General features: G+C 45.3%; 1 protein-coding gene across 1 annotated transcript in view; it reads left to right on the top strand.

The window, feature by feature from the left end:
- Positions 1 to 16744, top strand: part of LOC133378935 (zinc finger protein 91-like) — a 50789-nt gene extending 34045 nt beyond the window's left edge. Inside the window, exons 10-15 of the mRNA XM_061613548.1 lie at positions 5002 to 5089; positions 5383 to 5439; positions 7924 to 8006; positions 8499 to 8625; positions 11498 to 11575; positions 13083 to 16744. Coding sequence (XP_061469532.1) covers positions 5002 to 5089; positions 5383 to 5439; positions 7924 to 8006; positions 8499 to 8625; positions 11498 to 11575; positions 13083 to 15385 — 2736 coding nt within the window. The 3' untranslated portion in view covers positions 15386 to 16744. The remainder of the gene's footprint in view (positions 1 to 5001; positions 5090 to 5382; positions 5440 to 7923; positions 8007 to 8498; positions 8626 to 11497; positions 11576 to 13082) is intronic.
- The last annotated feature ends 521 nt before the right edge of the window (positions 16745 to 17265 follow it).

Here is a 17265-nt window from a genome sequence, read left to right on the forward strand (position 1 = left end):
CAAATAGAAGCAAACTTAAATGATTCCAGCACATCTTTCGGCCCAGTATATCTGAAGGAACGCCTCCAGAATCACCGATTGTGCCGCCTGACGAGATCAGCCTCGCAAGACCTTCTCTCGGTCCCACCGGTGAGAACAGCTAGGCTGGTGCGGACCAGAGAGAGGGCCTTCTCTGTTGTGGCCCCCACCCTCTGGAACTCTCTCCCTTTCGATCTCAGACATGCTCCCTCCCTGTCCAGCTATCGCCGAGCCTTGAAGACCTGGCTGTTCAGGCAGGCCTACAAGATTGGGACAGATTAACTTATGTTACAATTGAATTAATGAATGGTTTTTTAGCTTAAAATTTGATTATGTTGATCTATATGTATTGTTTTTATTCTTGTTGTTCGTCGCCTAGAGTGTCCCTAACCCAGACAGATAGGCGGCTGAAAAATAAATTTTATTATTATTATTATTATTATTATTATTATCTTATGCACATTTGAAGCCTTTATCTGGGCTGGTCCATTTTTATTTTATTTATTATTTGATTTATATCCCGCCCTTCCTCCCAGCAGGAGCCCAGGGCAGCAAACAAAAGCACTAAAAAGACTTTAAAACATCATAAAAACAGACTTTAAAATACATTAAAACAAAACATCTTTAAAAACTTTTTTAACAAAAGCTTTCAAAACATCTTCTAAAAAAGATTTAAAAAATTACACCTTTATTGGGAGAAGGACAGGGGGAGTGCAACCCTGTTACTTTTACTTGATCTCTCAGCGACTTTTAATACCATTGACCATGATATCCTTCTGGGCCGACGTGGTGAGATGGGTATGGGAGGCGCTGTTTTACAGTGGTTCCAATCCTACCTCCAGGGTTGTTTTTCAGAGAATAGCATTGGGTGACTGTCTTTTGGCCCCCTGCCAGTTGTGCTGTGAGGTGCCACAGGGTACCATCTTGTCCCTACTGCTGTTTAACATCTATATGAAGCCCTTGGGAGCAGTCATCAGGAGATTTGAGGTGAGGTATCAGCAGTAGGCTGATGCTACCCAGCTCAATTTCTCTGTAACATCTGAATTGGGAGAGGCCGTGCAAGCCCTGGACTGGTGCCTGAATTCAGTTGTGGGCTGGATGAAGGGCAATAAACGGAATCTAAATCCTAGCAAGACAGAGATGCTGTGAGTTGGTGGTTCCCGAGTTCAGATAATTGGTCAGTTACCTGCTTCGGATGGAGTTGTACTCCCTCTGAAAGAGCAGGTTTGTAGTCTGGGGGTGCTGCTGGATCCATCTTTGTTGCTAGAGGCCCAGGTGACCTCAATGGCTAGAAGTGCCTTTTACCAGCTTCAGTTGGTAAGACAGCTGCAGCCATTTCTGGACTGGGATAGCCTGACCACTGTTGTCCAGGCACTGGTAATCTCTAGGCTGGGTTACAGTAATGCGCTTTATGTGGTACTGCCCTTTAAGTTGATCTGGAAGCTGCAGCTGGTGCAAAATGCTGCAGCGTGACTGCTCACGAGACACATCACCCCACTGCTGAAAGAATTGTACTGGCTGCCTGTTACTTACTGGCCAAGTTCAAGGTTCTGGTTTTGATTTACAAAGATATACAGCTTGGGACCAGGATACATGAAAGATCATCTTACCTCTTATATACCCACTGCTCTCTGCAGGTGAGGACCTCCTGTAGATATCATCTTATCAGGAGGTCCATTGCACACAACATAGGAGGCTGACCTTTAGTGTAGTGGCCCCTACCCTTTGGAAATCCCCTTAAATATTAGACAGGCACCATCTCTGTTACCTTTTCAACACCTACTGAAGACCTTCCTCTTTCAACAAGCCTTTTAAGTAGAGACCTATTCCAGTCTGTCTTTGTTGGAAGTGATTTTTAAGATGTTTTAAAAGCTTTTTTTTAAAATATGTTTTTAAAAATGTTTTGTTTTAATATGTTTTTTAAATATGTTTTGTTGTAATATATTTTAAACTCTGTTTAGTGTTTTTGTTTGCAGCCCTGGGCTCCAACTGGGAGGTAGGGAGGGATATAAATTTAATAAACTGAAAACCACCCAGAGAGATTTGGCTATGGGGCGGTATATAAATGTAATATATAAATGAATAAATAAATAAATAATTCAAGAACACATATCAAAGCAGATTACAACATACATCAACATCTGGGGGAAAAACACCTGAAAATTTAAAATCAGAAATCAGCTATTGCAAATGATATTGTCTCAATTGCTTGCATGAGCCTGGTGAGATAGAATTTAGAGCAGGTGTTTAAAAATCTGCTCCACCAGCTGCAGCTTCCGATATCATGGTCAACGGTATTAAAAGTCACTGAGACATGGAGCAGAATCAGGGTTGCACTCCCTCTGTCTCCCTCACGATAAAGGTTGTGTGTCAGGGTGACCAAGGCTGATTCAACTCCGACGTGTGTCTTACAGAAAGTTAGGGTAAGTGGTCATTACAATTCCAATTTATGCAAAAAAAACCTTTTTTATATTTTTTTTTTAAAAAAGGTTTTTTACTACATACAATAACAAACACTAAATTCATACATATAAGGTTTGTAAAGAGACAGGAAGAGTATCTCCTGAATCAAAAGTGTCTAAGTCTTTATTCCATACTCATGAATGAATACATACATAGCTGCTATAGTGCTTTTTATATAAACTGCTGGTACTCTTGCTTGTAGACTTTAAATCTGTATCTCAATGGAACAAGATGCGTATGTTATGGCCAGACGCGTTTTGACTTGTGTGTCTTTCTCAATGGCCTTTCAAGCATATACTATACAGAATAAAAATGTACATTATATATTCATAGAGCTTCAATTTATATGACTAATTTAATTAAAAATTATTACCTACAATTTCTTAAGGAATAGTGGAAAACACTTACTTAACAGATTTTCACTTGGATGAAAAGTAATAGGTGCAGGATAGATGCATTTCCATTAGTTCTGTAGCCAAAGTAAATTACAATTAATTTTCAATATAGGAATAGATATTTTCATTCCCATTAATAATTATTTCTTAAACTGCTTACCATTTTTTATCCAGTTCCTCTGGACAGTTTTTATCAGCAGCATTCATATAGAAAACCCCTCAAAATACATGGGAGTTGAATGCAAATGCCTGCTCAAGGTATTTAAAAGGACTACTTGTTAAGTGAATTCAGCTGTAGAAATTATCTTAAAGTGATATCATAAAAAATTGCTCTTGCTGGTTTCCAAATATCCCATAAGATTACTTGATAATCCATAATTATGTAATAACTCAGCATGATTCAACTCCGACACCAGGTCTGAACCAGGTCTTACCAGGTGGTAGTGGATCTAGGTAATCAGTCTCATCCAGGAATGCTTGAAGTGACTCCACAACCACCCCCTTTCCCAAGAAAAGGAGTGTTGCTGACTGGTCTAAAGTTATTTCAATCAATTTGGTCCAGACTTTTAAAGAAGTGGATGCACTATTGCCTCTAATAGAGGAGAATGTGCATGTAGAAATTAGTGTCCTGTACAAAGGGAAAATTTACAACCACTGTTCCACCCACTTTTGCCTCTGGCCCATCCGCCAGTGGTTGCAGGAAGGTTGCAGAGAAATAAATGCGCCCCCTGAGTGAAAAAGATTCCCCATCCCTGGGTTAGTGTCAGACTAGGAATGCGGAGACCCAGGTTTGAATTCCCACTCACTCATGATGTTTCCCACTCACTCATGATGTTTGGTTGGCCACCAATCACTACCACCCAGCCTAACCTACGTCCTAGGGTTGTAGTGAAGATAAAATAAAGAAGGGAAAAATTTGCACATGGCCACAAACTCTATGGAGGGATGACATCTACAAATTCGAACACCTGAAGTGATTCTTCTTTTTGCATTGACAAGAGAGGGGCAGTGATGAGACCAGACAAGCACAGAGGTGGATTGGGTCATAGAGGATTCTTGCACAAAGGAGGAGCATCCAGTTGGTTGCAAGGGTTGAGCGAGGTCCTCTGGTTAGCTTTCCCAGCAGCAGATGTCAGGGCAAAGTCTAGTGTTTCAGGATAGAGGTCAGGTCTGTGGAGAGCATGTCCATCTCTTTGTGCAGGTTTTGCAATGTGTACGTGTAAGAACATCGGAAGAGCCCTGCAGCTGGGTATGGCCAAAGGCCCATCTAGTTCAAGACCCACCTTGAACTTGATGATGAAGACACCCCCCCTTGGTGATGATGATCTGGGTCTGGAAGACCTATTTGCTAATTTATATGCTTAGATATGAAAATTTAGAAATAACTAGGCATTTAGATGTACAAAACAGCTAAAACCATCTTCAGCGTTTTAATGCAGATATGAGAAAATTTAACAATATATCCCCCAGACGCTGAAAATGGATTGGTAATAGCCATAGCTAAGTGGTAGCGCATCTGCTTTGTACCCAGAAGGTCCCAGGTTCAGTGCCCCCCCCCATCTCCAGGTAAGGCTGCAAGAGAAGCTTCTCTGAAATTCTGGAAAGTCTCTGCCTGTCAGTGTAGGAAGTATTGACCTAGATAAGACCCGTGGTCTGACTCAGTATAAGGCAGCTTCCTGGCCTCCTAGACAGAAAATACAAAATGTCTTCACCAAATTGCAGCACTACTTGGGAGAATGAATGAATGAATAAACAAGGCTGGTCGCTGGTTGCGCTACTGGGGGATCAAATGGCTCCTGTTGATGCAAGATGTTACACAAGCTGAGGCAGCAAAGGCAGCCCCCTGTGCTCAGTTCAGCGTGACCCAAGTCCCAACCCTGATGTTCGATCATCACAGGCAGGAGGAACTTAGCAGGGCGGTCAGAGAGCTGAAAGGGAGAAGGGAGGGCAGAGCCGGATTTTTTTGCTGCTGCAAACGCTCATTCCCCCCCCCCAGCAAACCTCAGTGGGGTCCAGTGTTTTGAAACCAGCAGCAAAGGCCTGAGGCCGGGGTCCCCTTGCAGCTGGAAGGAGGGACGCAGGGAGCCTGGGAGACGCCAGCCCCACTGATCACCTCCTCCCCCAGCCCCGCTTAGCCACCATCGCCTGCCGCCGGGACAAAGAGCAAAAGCGGATCCCAGAAGGGAAAGCGCTGGAAATGCAGGGGGTGCCCAGTGTGATGGGGGGCTGGCCAAACGTACACCCTCAGGAGCCCCAACACGACAGACGGGAGAATTAAACTGGCGGGCGCGGGAGGGAGGAGATCTCAGCTCGACTGACCAAACGGGGGGGGGGGGAGGAAATCTTTGGCTTTCAAAGGGGCGGCTCCTGTCATTCAGTCCTCCAAAGGTCAAGGAACCGAGCACTGGCTCCTAGAGGGGCAGGAAGTTTTAGAGGAGGAGGGAGGGAGGGAGGGAGAATAGAGAAGGGGAGGGGTCGGGGAGGTCTCCTTTCATCATCCGGTGAGAGAAATCAGACCGGAAAGGAGGAGGAGGAGAGACTGGGGCGCCCAGAGGACCCAGAGGTGCAACATGGGAGGAGAGAGAAAAATGATTTTTGGAGGGGTTGAGGGAAAAGGAGGGCAGATGCTCCCCCTTTCCCTCTGGGAGTCTTGAGGCGCAGGAGGAAAAAGCAGCGTGTGAAGGCCCTTCCTGGCCTTCTAACAAGGCTCGTGGCAGAGGCTGAACGACTTAAATAAAGCAATTAACACGCCCCCTCCGCTGGACCGGGGGGGGGGATAATGGCCTCCAGATCTCCCCTTCGGAGTGTGTTGGAGGCGAAGGTCAAAGCCTCCGAGATGGATCTGAGCCTCTCTGGCAGGATTGGCCCAGCGGAGGGTCTTCCTCTGCTGGCGCTGCCCGCCTCCCTCCTGCCCGGCTTCGCCCCTTGCCTTGGGAACAGCCACGCTGGCGGGAGGGCCTCCGGGAGCTACGGAAGGTCCAGCTTACAATGCCTAGTGGGCAATGCTCTCAACAACCCTGTGAAGTGGGCCCGGGTGAACAGCTGGGTGTAATGCTGTGGTTAGTGCAGGTGGGGTAGTGCTTTCTCCAGCCTGAGGGCCACATTCCTTCATGAGCAGCCTTCCAGGGGCCACTTTCCAATACAGAGAAAGGGAGAGAATGCTTTAGGAGGGTGGGTGGTTTTTCCTGATATTTCTCTAGGCATTCACCCTACCAGGATAACTCAGAATGAAATCCCCATATTCACCTACACAGCTCGCTGAGCCACCTTGGACCAGTGACTATTTCTAAGCCTAACTTACCTCACTGGATTGTTGTGAGGTTAAAGGTGGATAATTTTATCTCCTACTCTAAAATCTGGGCTTCGTGGACATCTTTCTCTTTCTCTCGTCTCTCTCTGTTTTTATTATTAGTATTACTCCAGTTTCAGATCCCTGCTCAGGAGTCAAATTCAGGTGGTGACCTCTGCCCAGTGACAGTGTTGTGTGAAAACCAAAGGACAGCGGGTCAAATTATACTTCCCACTGGTAGCTCCTTAGAAGAAGGCCTGGGAAAAATATTAAAACATAATAAAAATGCTGCTACAAATATATGTAAATAAACCTCTTCTCTTAGTCACCCAAATCCTATAACGTAGGCAAGAATGCTGTTAAGCTCTCCATTTCGTATACTATCTGCTCAGCTTGGAACTGACTTCTGCAACTTGGTCCCCTCCAGTTGTTAATGGACTGCAACCCCCATCAGCCCCAGCCAGCATGGCCAATGGGCAGGATGATGGGAGTTGCAGTCCACAGCATTTAAAGCAGGCGTGAGGAAGCTTTGGCCCTCCAGATGTTGCTGAATTGCAACTCCTATCATCCCTGGCCATTGGCCATGTTTGCTGGGGCTGATGGGAGTTGCAGTTCAGTAAAAGCTTCCCCACACTATCTAAAGGTTAATTCAGATTATACGAGTAGATGATAGTGGCCATTTCTAAAGTAGACTGTATTTTTATTGCACGCTTTATTGTACACTTTTATTGCCCAGTGGTCTGGAGTAGACTGTATGCAGCTCAGTATCCCTTTCCCTATGTTTCTGATTGCAGGGGAGGAATCTCTGTTCATGTGTAAAGATTTGGCAGTGGAGCAATGTGTTGCCATAGGAACTCTTTCAGAAGAGACACCCTGCTTCCCCTCCTCTGGCTGGAGACTCCCTCATCCTAGAGCTAAGAAGTGGCCTGTGCTAGAGTTAGTCTGAGGTGAAGCTGGAAAGACACAGGGAGGCCTGCTCTCTGGGCTCAGTCCCAAAGTTATGGCTTGGGGGGACTCCTCTAGAAACTTGATGGGGAGCGGAAATCTGTTGGAATGTTAATGCTGAGAACCTCTTTATCTTAAGCTCAGGTTGTATATATGTGTAAATGAAACCATATATACTAAAGACACCTCAGGCTCCGCTGACCTTCATTCCAGGGAAACCAAACCCTGGGTAAGCAGTGAAGCCTCTGGAGGTCCCTGGAGATTGGGGTGCCTGCAAAAATATGCATAAGATATGATGAGGAGGGCCCAGTAACAAAGCCTGGAATGGTTGACACGTTGAAGGAGAGACTCTGTGGTGGGCAAGAAGGAAAGGCTTTGAGGATGCCAAAGTGGAGACAAGATGGGGGGACCAAGATGGGTGGCTTGACTGAGGGTGGTGAAGAAGATGAGACCCCATCCCCACATGGAGGACAGTCTGGAAGAAACTGGGGAGGGGTCTGGGAGAGATTTGGGGCCTAAAAGTTAAGGCTTTTTTTGGTCAGGCATCCAGAAGCAAACTGGGCATGAAGGGAAACAGCTGATGACCTTTTTTGTTTTAGAGCCTTTACTGTCCCATACAAGCTTTGGGCTGTGTAATATTTATACTCATCTCCACATCCCATCCACTGTCTTTCCCCTGCAGGTTCTCCATACTTTGGACACATAATGTTGCATGTACTGCCTCTCCCCTGCAGGCTGTTCCCCATTGTGGCAAAAACTATGCGAGTCCCAGAGGTGGCTTAGTTTATTCCTCATTCTCTGTCTTCCCCACAGGCAGCGCAATGGCCTCAGAGGCATCGTGCGGATCACCCCTTTCTTGGGACAGAGTGGAAACAGGTGCTGAGCAATCACCTCAGGTAAGGGAAAGATCTCTTGGGGAAAGGCAGAAGAGACAGCCTGGGCATCTCCCTCTGTGCTGAGCGGGAAGAAGCTCTGAAGGAATCTGCCTTTTTGTCTCTACTTTTAACACTACTGAACAAGAAGCCTGAAGCTGGACCAGGCCAAAGTGTCTTGTTCTCACAGTGGCCAACCAGATGCCTGTGGGAAGCCCACAGGCAAGCATAACCCGAAAGCAACTGGTATTCAGCAACATACTGCATCTGAAAATGGAGGTAGCACATAGCCATTGTGGCTAGTAGCCATTGATAGCCTTATCCTTCATAATATGTGTAATATTTAAAGCCATCCAAGTAGGAGGACATCACGGCAAGATCACAAAGTGACCTAGTAATAGGGGCTGATACATCAGCAAAGGCCCTCATACAACTACCCTGTAACCACGTCCCCTTTCAGACTGGGAGAATGGTGCATGCTGGAGAAATTACATTTTCCTCTTCTTCCTCTTCCAGGCTGTCTTGACCTTTGAGGAGGTGGCTGTGTATTTCTCCGAGGAGGAGTGGGCTCTGCTGGATCCTGAGCAGAGAGCTCTGCATAGGGAAGTCATGGAGGAGAATTACAAGACGGTGGCCTCTCTAGGTAAGGGCACTCTTTGGTTTCTTGCCTGATAAATGTTGAAAGTATGCATTTCGTTTTTCTGCCATAGAATCTTGCACTACAGGGGTGCTATGATGGAAATGGGTGTCTGGACCTGAGTGGGAGAGCAGCTGCTTTGCATGCAGAAGATTCTTGGTTCAATACCTGGCATCTCCAGCAGGAGGATGGGGGGGATGAACAAGTAGCAAGTTCATTTGTTTAATTTATATACCGCAAGAGATGAGAAAGGTCTTTTCCTGAACTCCTAGAGATCCGCTGCTAGTTGCAGTAGATGAGGCTGGACTAGATGGAGAAAGACTCTGACCTGATATAGTGCAGCTTCCTAAATTCCGTGTGTGGGGGGGGGTAGGGTGGGGGTGGTGGGGTGGTGGTGGTTCATTCCGTATGACCTGATCTGTGCTTCCTGCTATTACAAATTGTCATTCAGTGAGAATTCTGTAATTGCAGAAGAGAATGGTGATGGAAAAGCAGAAAGCAGTACTGAAGCCTGGCCAGATTATTCAATGATCTTAGAGGGGGGCATGGTTGTGAAGAGACCCTGCACTTCTCTACACCCTGATTTTTTAATTGATTTTTTAATATTTGTACCTACTTGTTTTTATTTATTTTTATTTCATTTTATTTATTATTTGATTTATATCCCGCCCTTCCTCCCAGCAGGAGCCCAGCACGGCACAGAAACACTAAAAACACTCCAAAACATCATAAAAAGACCTTAAAATACATTAAAACAAAACAACGTTTAAAACATTTTTTAAAAAAGCTTTAAAAACATCTTTAAAAATAAAATTTAAAAAAGGATTAAAAAAATATTATTAAAGAAAACATTTATTTCAAACTGTCCTGTGGACTGTGCAAACGGTGTTATGCACAGTCATCATAGTAAATAAAAATAAAATTTAAAAGATCAGTTTATAGGAGAGCTGAAAAAAATACAACAAAATGATCAACTAATCATAGTTTATTATTACACTGATATCATTACGCAATATCATTACTCTTCTCTCTTTACTCCCTGAGTAGCAGCAGCAATATATGTACATGTGAGTGTGTTGCAGGATATAGATCATTTAGTGTCTGTGTGTTATATGTGAAAAGGGGATGTGTGCAGGATAAAAGAGCTAAACTGCCACCATTTCCACAGTTGCTTCCGGAACCTGTGGCTGTGACATTCACCACAGCACTTCCTCCCCACCCTGGCTGACTCTCTCAGCTCCCACCTGGGAGGCTTCACCCCAGTCTCCCACCCTATCACACCTTCCTTCTGCGACTCCCACACAGGGAACCCTCCATCTTTAACCCATCAACCATTCTCAGAAAGGTGCCACATCCTCATTGCCCTTGAAGTAACACTGCCCCTCCTCGTAGCCATCACTGTTCAGGTGGCTGTGAACTGGCATCCGTTGTTGTTATTGATGGGAGTAGGGGGAGCAGACGTTGCAAAGGTCCCTTACCTGCTCCTGCTGCCTCTGACACTGCTCCACTGTTTAAGGCAGGAGCATTTATGTGAAATGTCATTTTTTTCTCTTTCAGAAATCTAACAGGTAAGTTTTCTCTTATGTACTTTGCTTCATCTGTGTCTCCTCTTCTCTCCATATATATACACATAATAAACACACACCTGCATGCACAAACTATAACCATTATATACATACCGTATATTCCGGCGTATAAGACGACTGGGCGTATAAGACGACCCCCAATTTTTGACCCTGATCCCCATTTAAAAAGCCAGCGTCCCTCTCCCCTTTCTTCCCTGCGTGGCCAGCGCCCCCTCGCCCCATAGCCCGCACCGACCTGTGGGCGGGGATGCGCTGCGCCCCGGCGCGGCCTTTGCCCACCAAAAAGTGGACGTCGCTGAGCACCTCGTTGTTGAAGAGGAAGGCAAAGCGCTCCTGCACTGTCGGCTTCATCGCCTGCCAGTTGTAGGCCGGCTCCCGTGGCGCCAGCGGGCCGGAGACGGTGGCGGAGGGCGCCGAGGAGGAGGCCGCAGGGGCAGCTGTCGGCAGCGTGTTCCCGCCTCCGCCGCCTCCCGCTGCTGCTGCTGCCGCTGCCGCCGCCTGGTGGTTGTGCGTCAGCGGAGGCGTCGGCGCAGCCTGCGGCGGCGAGAGCAGCAAAAGCGGCCCGCCGTTGGCCGCCCGAGGAGGAGCAGCCGCCGCTGCCGCGGCCCCGTCGCTCACCTGAGCAGCCGCGGGCGGAGGAGCAGCAGCAGCGGTGGGAGGCGGCGCAGGCGAGGCCACCACGGAGGAGAAGGACACGGGGGGGCTGCTGCTGCTGCTGCTCCCCACCCCGGCCGCCATTTTGCGACGGCGGAGGAGGCCGCGCAGGGCGCCGCCTTCGCCGCGGTGGAGGAGGCGGAGATGGCGGGGACGGAGGAGCAATGGGGATTCCCCTCAGGGGAGGGGACGCCGGGCCAGGCTGCGAGCAGGAGAAATATTCCGGCGTATAAGACGACCCCCAACTTTTGAGAGGATTTTTTTGGGTTAAAAAGTCGTCTTATACGCTGGAATATACGGTACTGTATTTCTAGTACTGCAACTGATTTTATTTTCATACCAAGACTCCAAAGAGCTGATAATGTTGATGGGAATATTTCTGGATATGTAAATATGTTGCAGTGGCTCTGATATTAATTGCAATGAAACAAAATTTCTCCAGAATTACTGATTAGAAGTGCACCCCTGACATGCTAATTGGGGGAAGAGGAGGGACAGCTGCCAGGGTAATTTTGGCTTTCGGTGGCTAAAAGTTATACACTCAAAATGATACTTCTCCTTACCTTTAAACAGTTCTGTTTGATATTGCTGAATATTTTGGGATCAAAAGTAACTAGTCTTGTCTGTTTCCTTGAAAGAATCGGACCTCAATGCCTGTTGGAAAGAAGGAGAAGATCCGGTGATCCAGGATCCCAAAGAAGAGGAGACCTCAGCAGGTAGATGCTTAGCTGTTTTGTGGAGCCCTTTTTAGTCTGCGAATTGAAGGGTTTTTCAGTTCCTGTTTGATATTATGCATCACAGATTAATCCGTTAGGTTGTAAGTTATCCTGGACAACATCTTAGAAGCAGCTAGAGAGGGTAGTGCCTTTATGGCCTCCCTGTGGACTTGCGAGGGAGTGCTTCTACTCAGGCACTGTGAGGATGCTGGACTAGATGAGCTTGTGATCTGATCCAGCAGGGCTGTTCTTATAAAGAGGAGAGGTGGCCTCCAGGTTGAAGTTTCCATCTCCTGAGAACATCCCCTAATTACAGTAGCTGGATTGGCTTCCTTAGTGCCACTGAATGGAGCTGTACGTATACAGGGTAGATGTCTGTTTAAAAATGCTAATTGACTCCATGTACGTCATCCTATTTATCTCCAGGAGATCTGTGTTATTGCCTCCCTTTGCATTTGGGAGCGGGTCATAGAAATGAGTGGACATGCAATGCCTGGGCATTTGGGTTCAGAATTAGCTAGCTTGTCTGTTTTTGGAAAGAAATTTCAAAACTGAATTTCATCCCTCGTCTGGAAGGACAAGATCCAATTGGATGGGGCTCTTATGAAGGGGAGAGACCAGCAGATACAGATTTTAAAACTAACTTGGGAAAGGTGATACTGGAACAAAATGATACAATACCTGTGGCTAAATTCAAAACTTGCCAGCTGTGTGTTAACTGTTGAGGGATTCACCTCACAGTTCAGAGCATCACTGAAAACTCCTGTAATAGTCTTGGGCCATCCCTGTCTTAGCTCAGCGATGGAGTACATGAGTTTTATGAAGAAGTTCCTACTTTTAATCCCTGGAATTGTCAGATAGATCTTGGAAGGGTCCTCATCTGAACAGATTAACAAATGGGTAATGCATCTTAACTTTAATACACCAGGTTTTATTTTTTTAAGATTGTTTATATATAAGTTATATAATTTAACTTGTTTACTTGTTTATATGTAATTCTTCTGCCTTTCTGTGTTTAAATATTTGTACCTGTATCTCTGGTCAATGACTGCAAACAATAAAGATGAAGATGATATTTCTATCTGACCACCATTTTTGACTGCCATCAAATTCCTAGGAATCCATGAGCAGTGCTCAGTTTGCCTCTTCCACAGCCTTGCTGCCCTTCTCTTTCCCCTCACCCCTCTTCTGGTTGCATGTTATTTTAGAAATCTATACTGCAGTTGCATTCCAGTTGGAGGAAAAACCAGACACATCTGCACTTAGTGACATCAAGTGGTATGTGGAGCAGAAAGGAATTCATGTTGTCGTGTGAAACTTTAGAATATTAGGGTAACCTTTGTTTCAGCTGGGCATACAGGGAGAAATGGGGAGAATTTTGGAGATGCAAAAATCTGAGAAGCAGCTAACGGGTTGATCTGTGATGGAGTGTGTTGGAGGGGAAGGTCAAAGATGTTTTTGGCTTGAAAGTCCAACATACATTTATTTTCTCCTTGTTCCTCCTCAGCAGATGATGGCCAGAAGAATGAGAACTATACAGAACTACAGATGATGTCATTGGTAATAAGCAAGTGTGAAGCACAAACAGAGAAGTTTCGAATTGATGGGGGACCAAAAAAATCTGAAACAAACCAATCAAAGGATGGGAAGAAGGAATCCTCTACTTCTCAGGCTTTGCATCGAAGAACCCACACAGGGGAGAAACCATTCAAATGCATGGCATGTGGGAAGACCTTCAGCCAGAGCAGTAGCCTAACTTTACATCAAAGAATACATACAGGGGAGAAACCAGTTAAATGCACGGTATGTGGAAAGAGCTTCAGAACCAGCAGTAACCTTAATTCACATCGAAGAACCCACACAGGGGAGAAACCATTTAAGTGCATGGACTGTGGAAAGAGCTTCAGCCGGAGAGATCAACTTACTGTACATCGAAGAACTCACACAGGAGAGAAACCATTTAAATGCATGGAATGTGGAAAGAGTTTCATTTTGAGCAGTTTACTTACTTCACATCAAAGAACCCACACAGGGGAGAAACCATTTACATGTATGGAGTGTGGAAAAAGCTTTAGCCAGGGAGGTCAACTTACTATACATGAAAGAATTCACACAGGAGAGAAACCATTTAAATGTATGGAGTGTGGAAAGAGCTTCTGCCAGAGAGGTCAACTTACTATACATCAAAGAACCCACACAGGGGAGAAACCATTTAAATGCATGGAATGTGGAAAATGCTTCAGCTGCAGCTATCAACTTACTTTACATCAAAGAACTCACACAGGGGAGAAACCATTTAAATGCATGGAGTGCGGAAAGAGCTACATGTTGAACAGTTCACTTACTTCACATCAAAGAACCCACACAGGAGAGAAACCATTTAAATGTATGGAGTGTGGAAAGAGCTTTAGCCGGGGAGGTCAACTTACTATACATCAAAGAACCCACACAGGAGAGAAACCATTTAAATGTATGGAGTGTGGAAAGAGCTTCTGCCAGAGAGGTCAACTTACTGTACATCGAAGAACTCACACAGGAGAGAAACCATTTAAATGCATGGAATGTGGAAAGAGTTTCATTTTGAGCAGTTTACTTACTTCACATCAAAGAACCCACACAGGGGAGAAACCATTTAAGTGCATGGACTGTGGAAAGAGCTTCAGCCGGAGAGATCAACTTACTGTACATCGAAGAACTCACACAGGAGAGAAACCATTTAAATGCATGGAATGTGGAAAGAGTTTCATTTTGAGCAGTTTACTTACTTCACATCAAAGAACCCACACAGGGGAGAAACCATTTACATGTATGGAGTGTGGAAAGAGCTTTAGCCGGGGAGGTCAACTTACTATACATCAAAGAACCCACACAGGGGAGAAACCTTTTAAATGTATGGAGTGTGGAAAGAGCTTCTGCCAGAGAGGTCAACTTACTTCACATCATAGAACACACACAGGAGAGAAACCTTTTAAGTGCATGGAATGTGGAAAATGCTTCAGCTGCAGCTATCAACTTACTTTACATCAAAGAACTCACACAGGAGAGAAACCATTTAAATGCATGGAGTGCGGAAAGAGCTTCATGTTGAGCAGTTCACTTACTTCACATCAAAGAACCCACACAGGAGAGAAACCATTTAAATGTATGGAGTGTGGAAAGAGCTTTAGCCGGGGAGGTCAACTTACTATACATCAAAGAACCCACACAGAAGAGAAACCATTTAAATGTATGGAGTGTGGAAAGACCTTCTGCCAGAGAGGTCAACTTACTATACATCAAAGAACCCACACAGGGGAGAAACCTTTTAAATGTATGGAGTGTGGAAAGAGCTTTAGCCGGGGAGGTCAACTTACTATACATCAAAGAACCCACACAGAAGAGAAACCATTTAAATGTATGGAGTGTGGAAAGAGCTTCTGCCAGAGAGGTCAACTTACTATACATCAAAGAACCCACACAGGGGAGAAACCTTTTAAATGTATGCAGTGTGGAAAGAGCTTTAGCCGGGGAGGTCAACTTACTATACATCAAAGAACCCACACAGAAGAGAAACCATTTAAATGTATGGAGTGTGGAAAGAGCTTCTGCCAGAGATGTCAACTTACTATACATCACAGAACCCACACAGGAGAGAAACCATTTAAATGTGTTGAGTGTGGAAAGAGCTTTAGCCGGGGAGGTCAACTTACTATACATCAAAGAACCCACACAAGGGAGAAACCATTTGAATGTATGGAGTGTGGAAAGAGCTTCAGCCATAGCAATAGCATGATGTTACTTCAAAGAACACACACGGGAGAAACCATTTAAATGTATGGAGTGTGGAAAGAGCTTCGGCAAAGAGGTCAACTTACTATACATCAAAGAACCCACACAGGTGAAAATCCATTTAAATGCATGGATGGGGAAAGAGCTTCATGTTGAGCAGTTCACTTACTTCACATCAAAGAACCTACAAGGAGAGAAAACATTTAAATGTATGGAATGTTGAAAGAGCTTCTGCCAGAGACATCAACTTACTATACATCAAGGAACCCTCACAGGAGAGTAACTTTTTAAGTGCATGGAATGTGGAAAATGCTTCAGCTGCAGCTATCAACTTACTTTACATCGACGAACACAGACAGAGGAGAAACCATTTAAGTGCATGGTGTGTGGAAAGAGCCAGTGGCGTCACTAGGATTGGTTGCCCCAAGAGGTCTTCTGTATCTTTAAAAGTTGTGCAGGGGGGAGGGAGACCGCCTTGTGGTTTTTCCCATTACAGAGTTGCAAGAACACCTGCACTTGGCTAACCTTCTCTTCTCCTAAAGATACAGGATCAGTCTCAGGCCATGGACCTGGCAACCTTAGCTTCCACAGGCATCTGGTTGGCCGCTATGAGAACAAGATGCTGAATTAGATGGGCCTTTGCCCTGATCCAGCAGGGCTCTTCATATGTTTTTTTGTTGTCCAACCAGCAAGCAAGAAGCAATCATCAGTTTTTCTGGGGGTCAGAGCACCTCAGACAGCCTCAGTCATGAACTTCTTAAGATGTACTGATGTCTGGAGCTAAGCTTGGTGTTCATTTGTTTTTTCATGTTCTTTCCTGCTGTGCTGTCCCATAATGGCCCACTTACAGCTCTCAGAAGTGTATCCCTGCAAAGAGACTATTAAGTTGCAGAAGGCCAAGGCAGTGCCTAGCAACCATCTGCTGTACCCTGCGAGTACTTACCTGTTTTTATCGGCCTACCTGCTTGTCAGTCTGTTTTCAGGCAGAATTGTTTCCACCTGCAGCTCTCAGAGGTGTGGCCTAGCAAGAGGATATGTAGCTGCAGAAGCCCAAGGCAGTAGCTAACGGACAGTGCCTGTTTGGTGCCAATGAGGGACCATGCTTATACAAAGCTGGCAGGTTCTACCTCAGCTGGGGTGAAAGGCTTCTGCTGGTGTAGGTATATCCTAGTTCCCTCAGCCTGGCATAAATACAAGTTGGATTGCACCTTAATTTGTCTGAATGTATGTCCATTTAAAACTGCCTTGAATATTGAGGACAAAGATGAAAAAGAGGACAGACCTCCTGTACCTTTAATTAATATCATTTGTAGACCACTTCCCATCCAGGATCCCAAAGTGGCATACAGAATAAACTCCAACATTAACATGTTAAAAACATATAAAATCAAACAAGTACTGAAATATATATAACATTAAAATATCAACAGCAAAGAACAAACAAATGCCAGGGATATGCAGAGTATCTAAAGTGGGCCAGTGACCCAGCTGGGGAAAGCCTGAGCAATCCAATGTGCTTTTCACACTTTTTCAGAAGCACTCTGCTGTGGATGCCTCCCCTATAGGAGTGGGGGAAAGAGCATTCCAAAGCATGAGTGCCACTACAGAGAAGGCTTGTTTCTATGTCATCAACAAGCAACACATCATAAAGTGGGATGACCCTAACAAGGTCTCTTCGATGACCTTTATGTCCTAGAAGGTGTACAAGGTGCTCTTCTAGGTATCCAAGTCCCGAGTTCTTTAGGGCTTCATACATCAGCAACAAAACTTTTAAAATGGTTCAATAGCTAATAGGTAGCCAGTGCAGTGCTTTTAGCACAGGCGTAACATGTGCATGACTGGATTGCAACAAACACCTTTTCCATGGCCTCAAGCCTCAAAAACTGAAACAGATCCCATAAAACTAGGTAAGACTCCATTGA

This window comes from Rhineura floridana, chromosome 3 (assembly GCF_030035675.1).
Source record: "Rhineura floridana isolate rRhiFlo1 chromosome 3, rRhiFlo1.hap2, whole genome shotgun sequence".
Classification (NCBI taxonomy): Eukaryota; Metazoa; Chordata; class Lepidosauria; order Squamata; family Rhineuridae; genus Rhineura; species Rhineura floridana.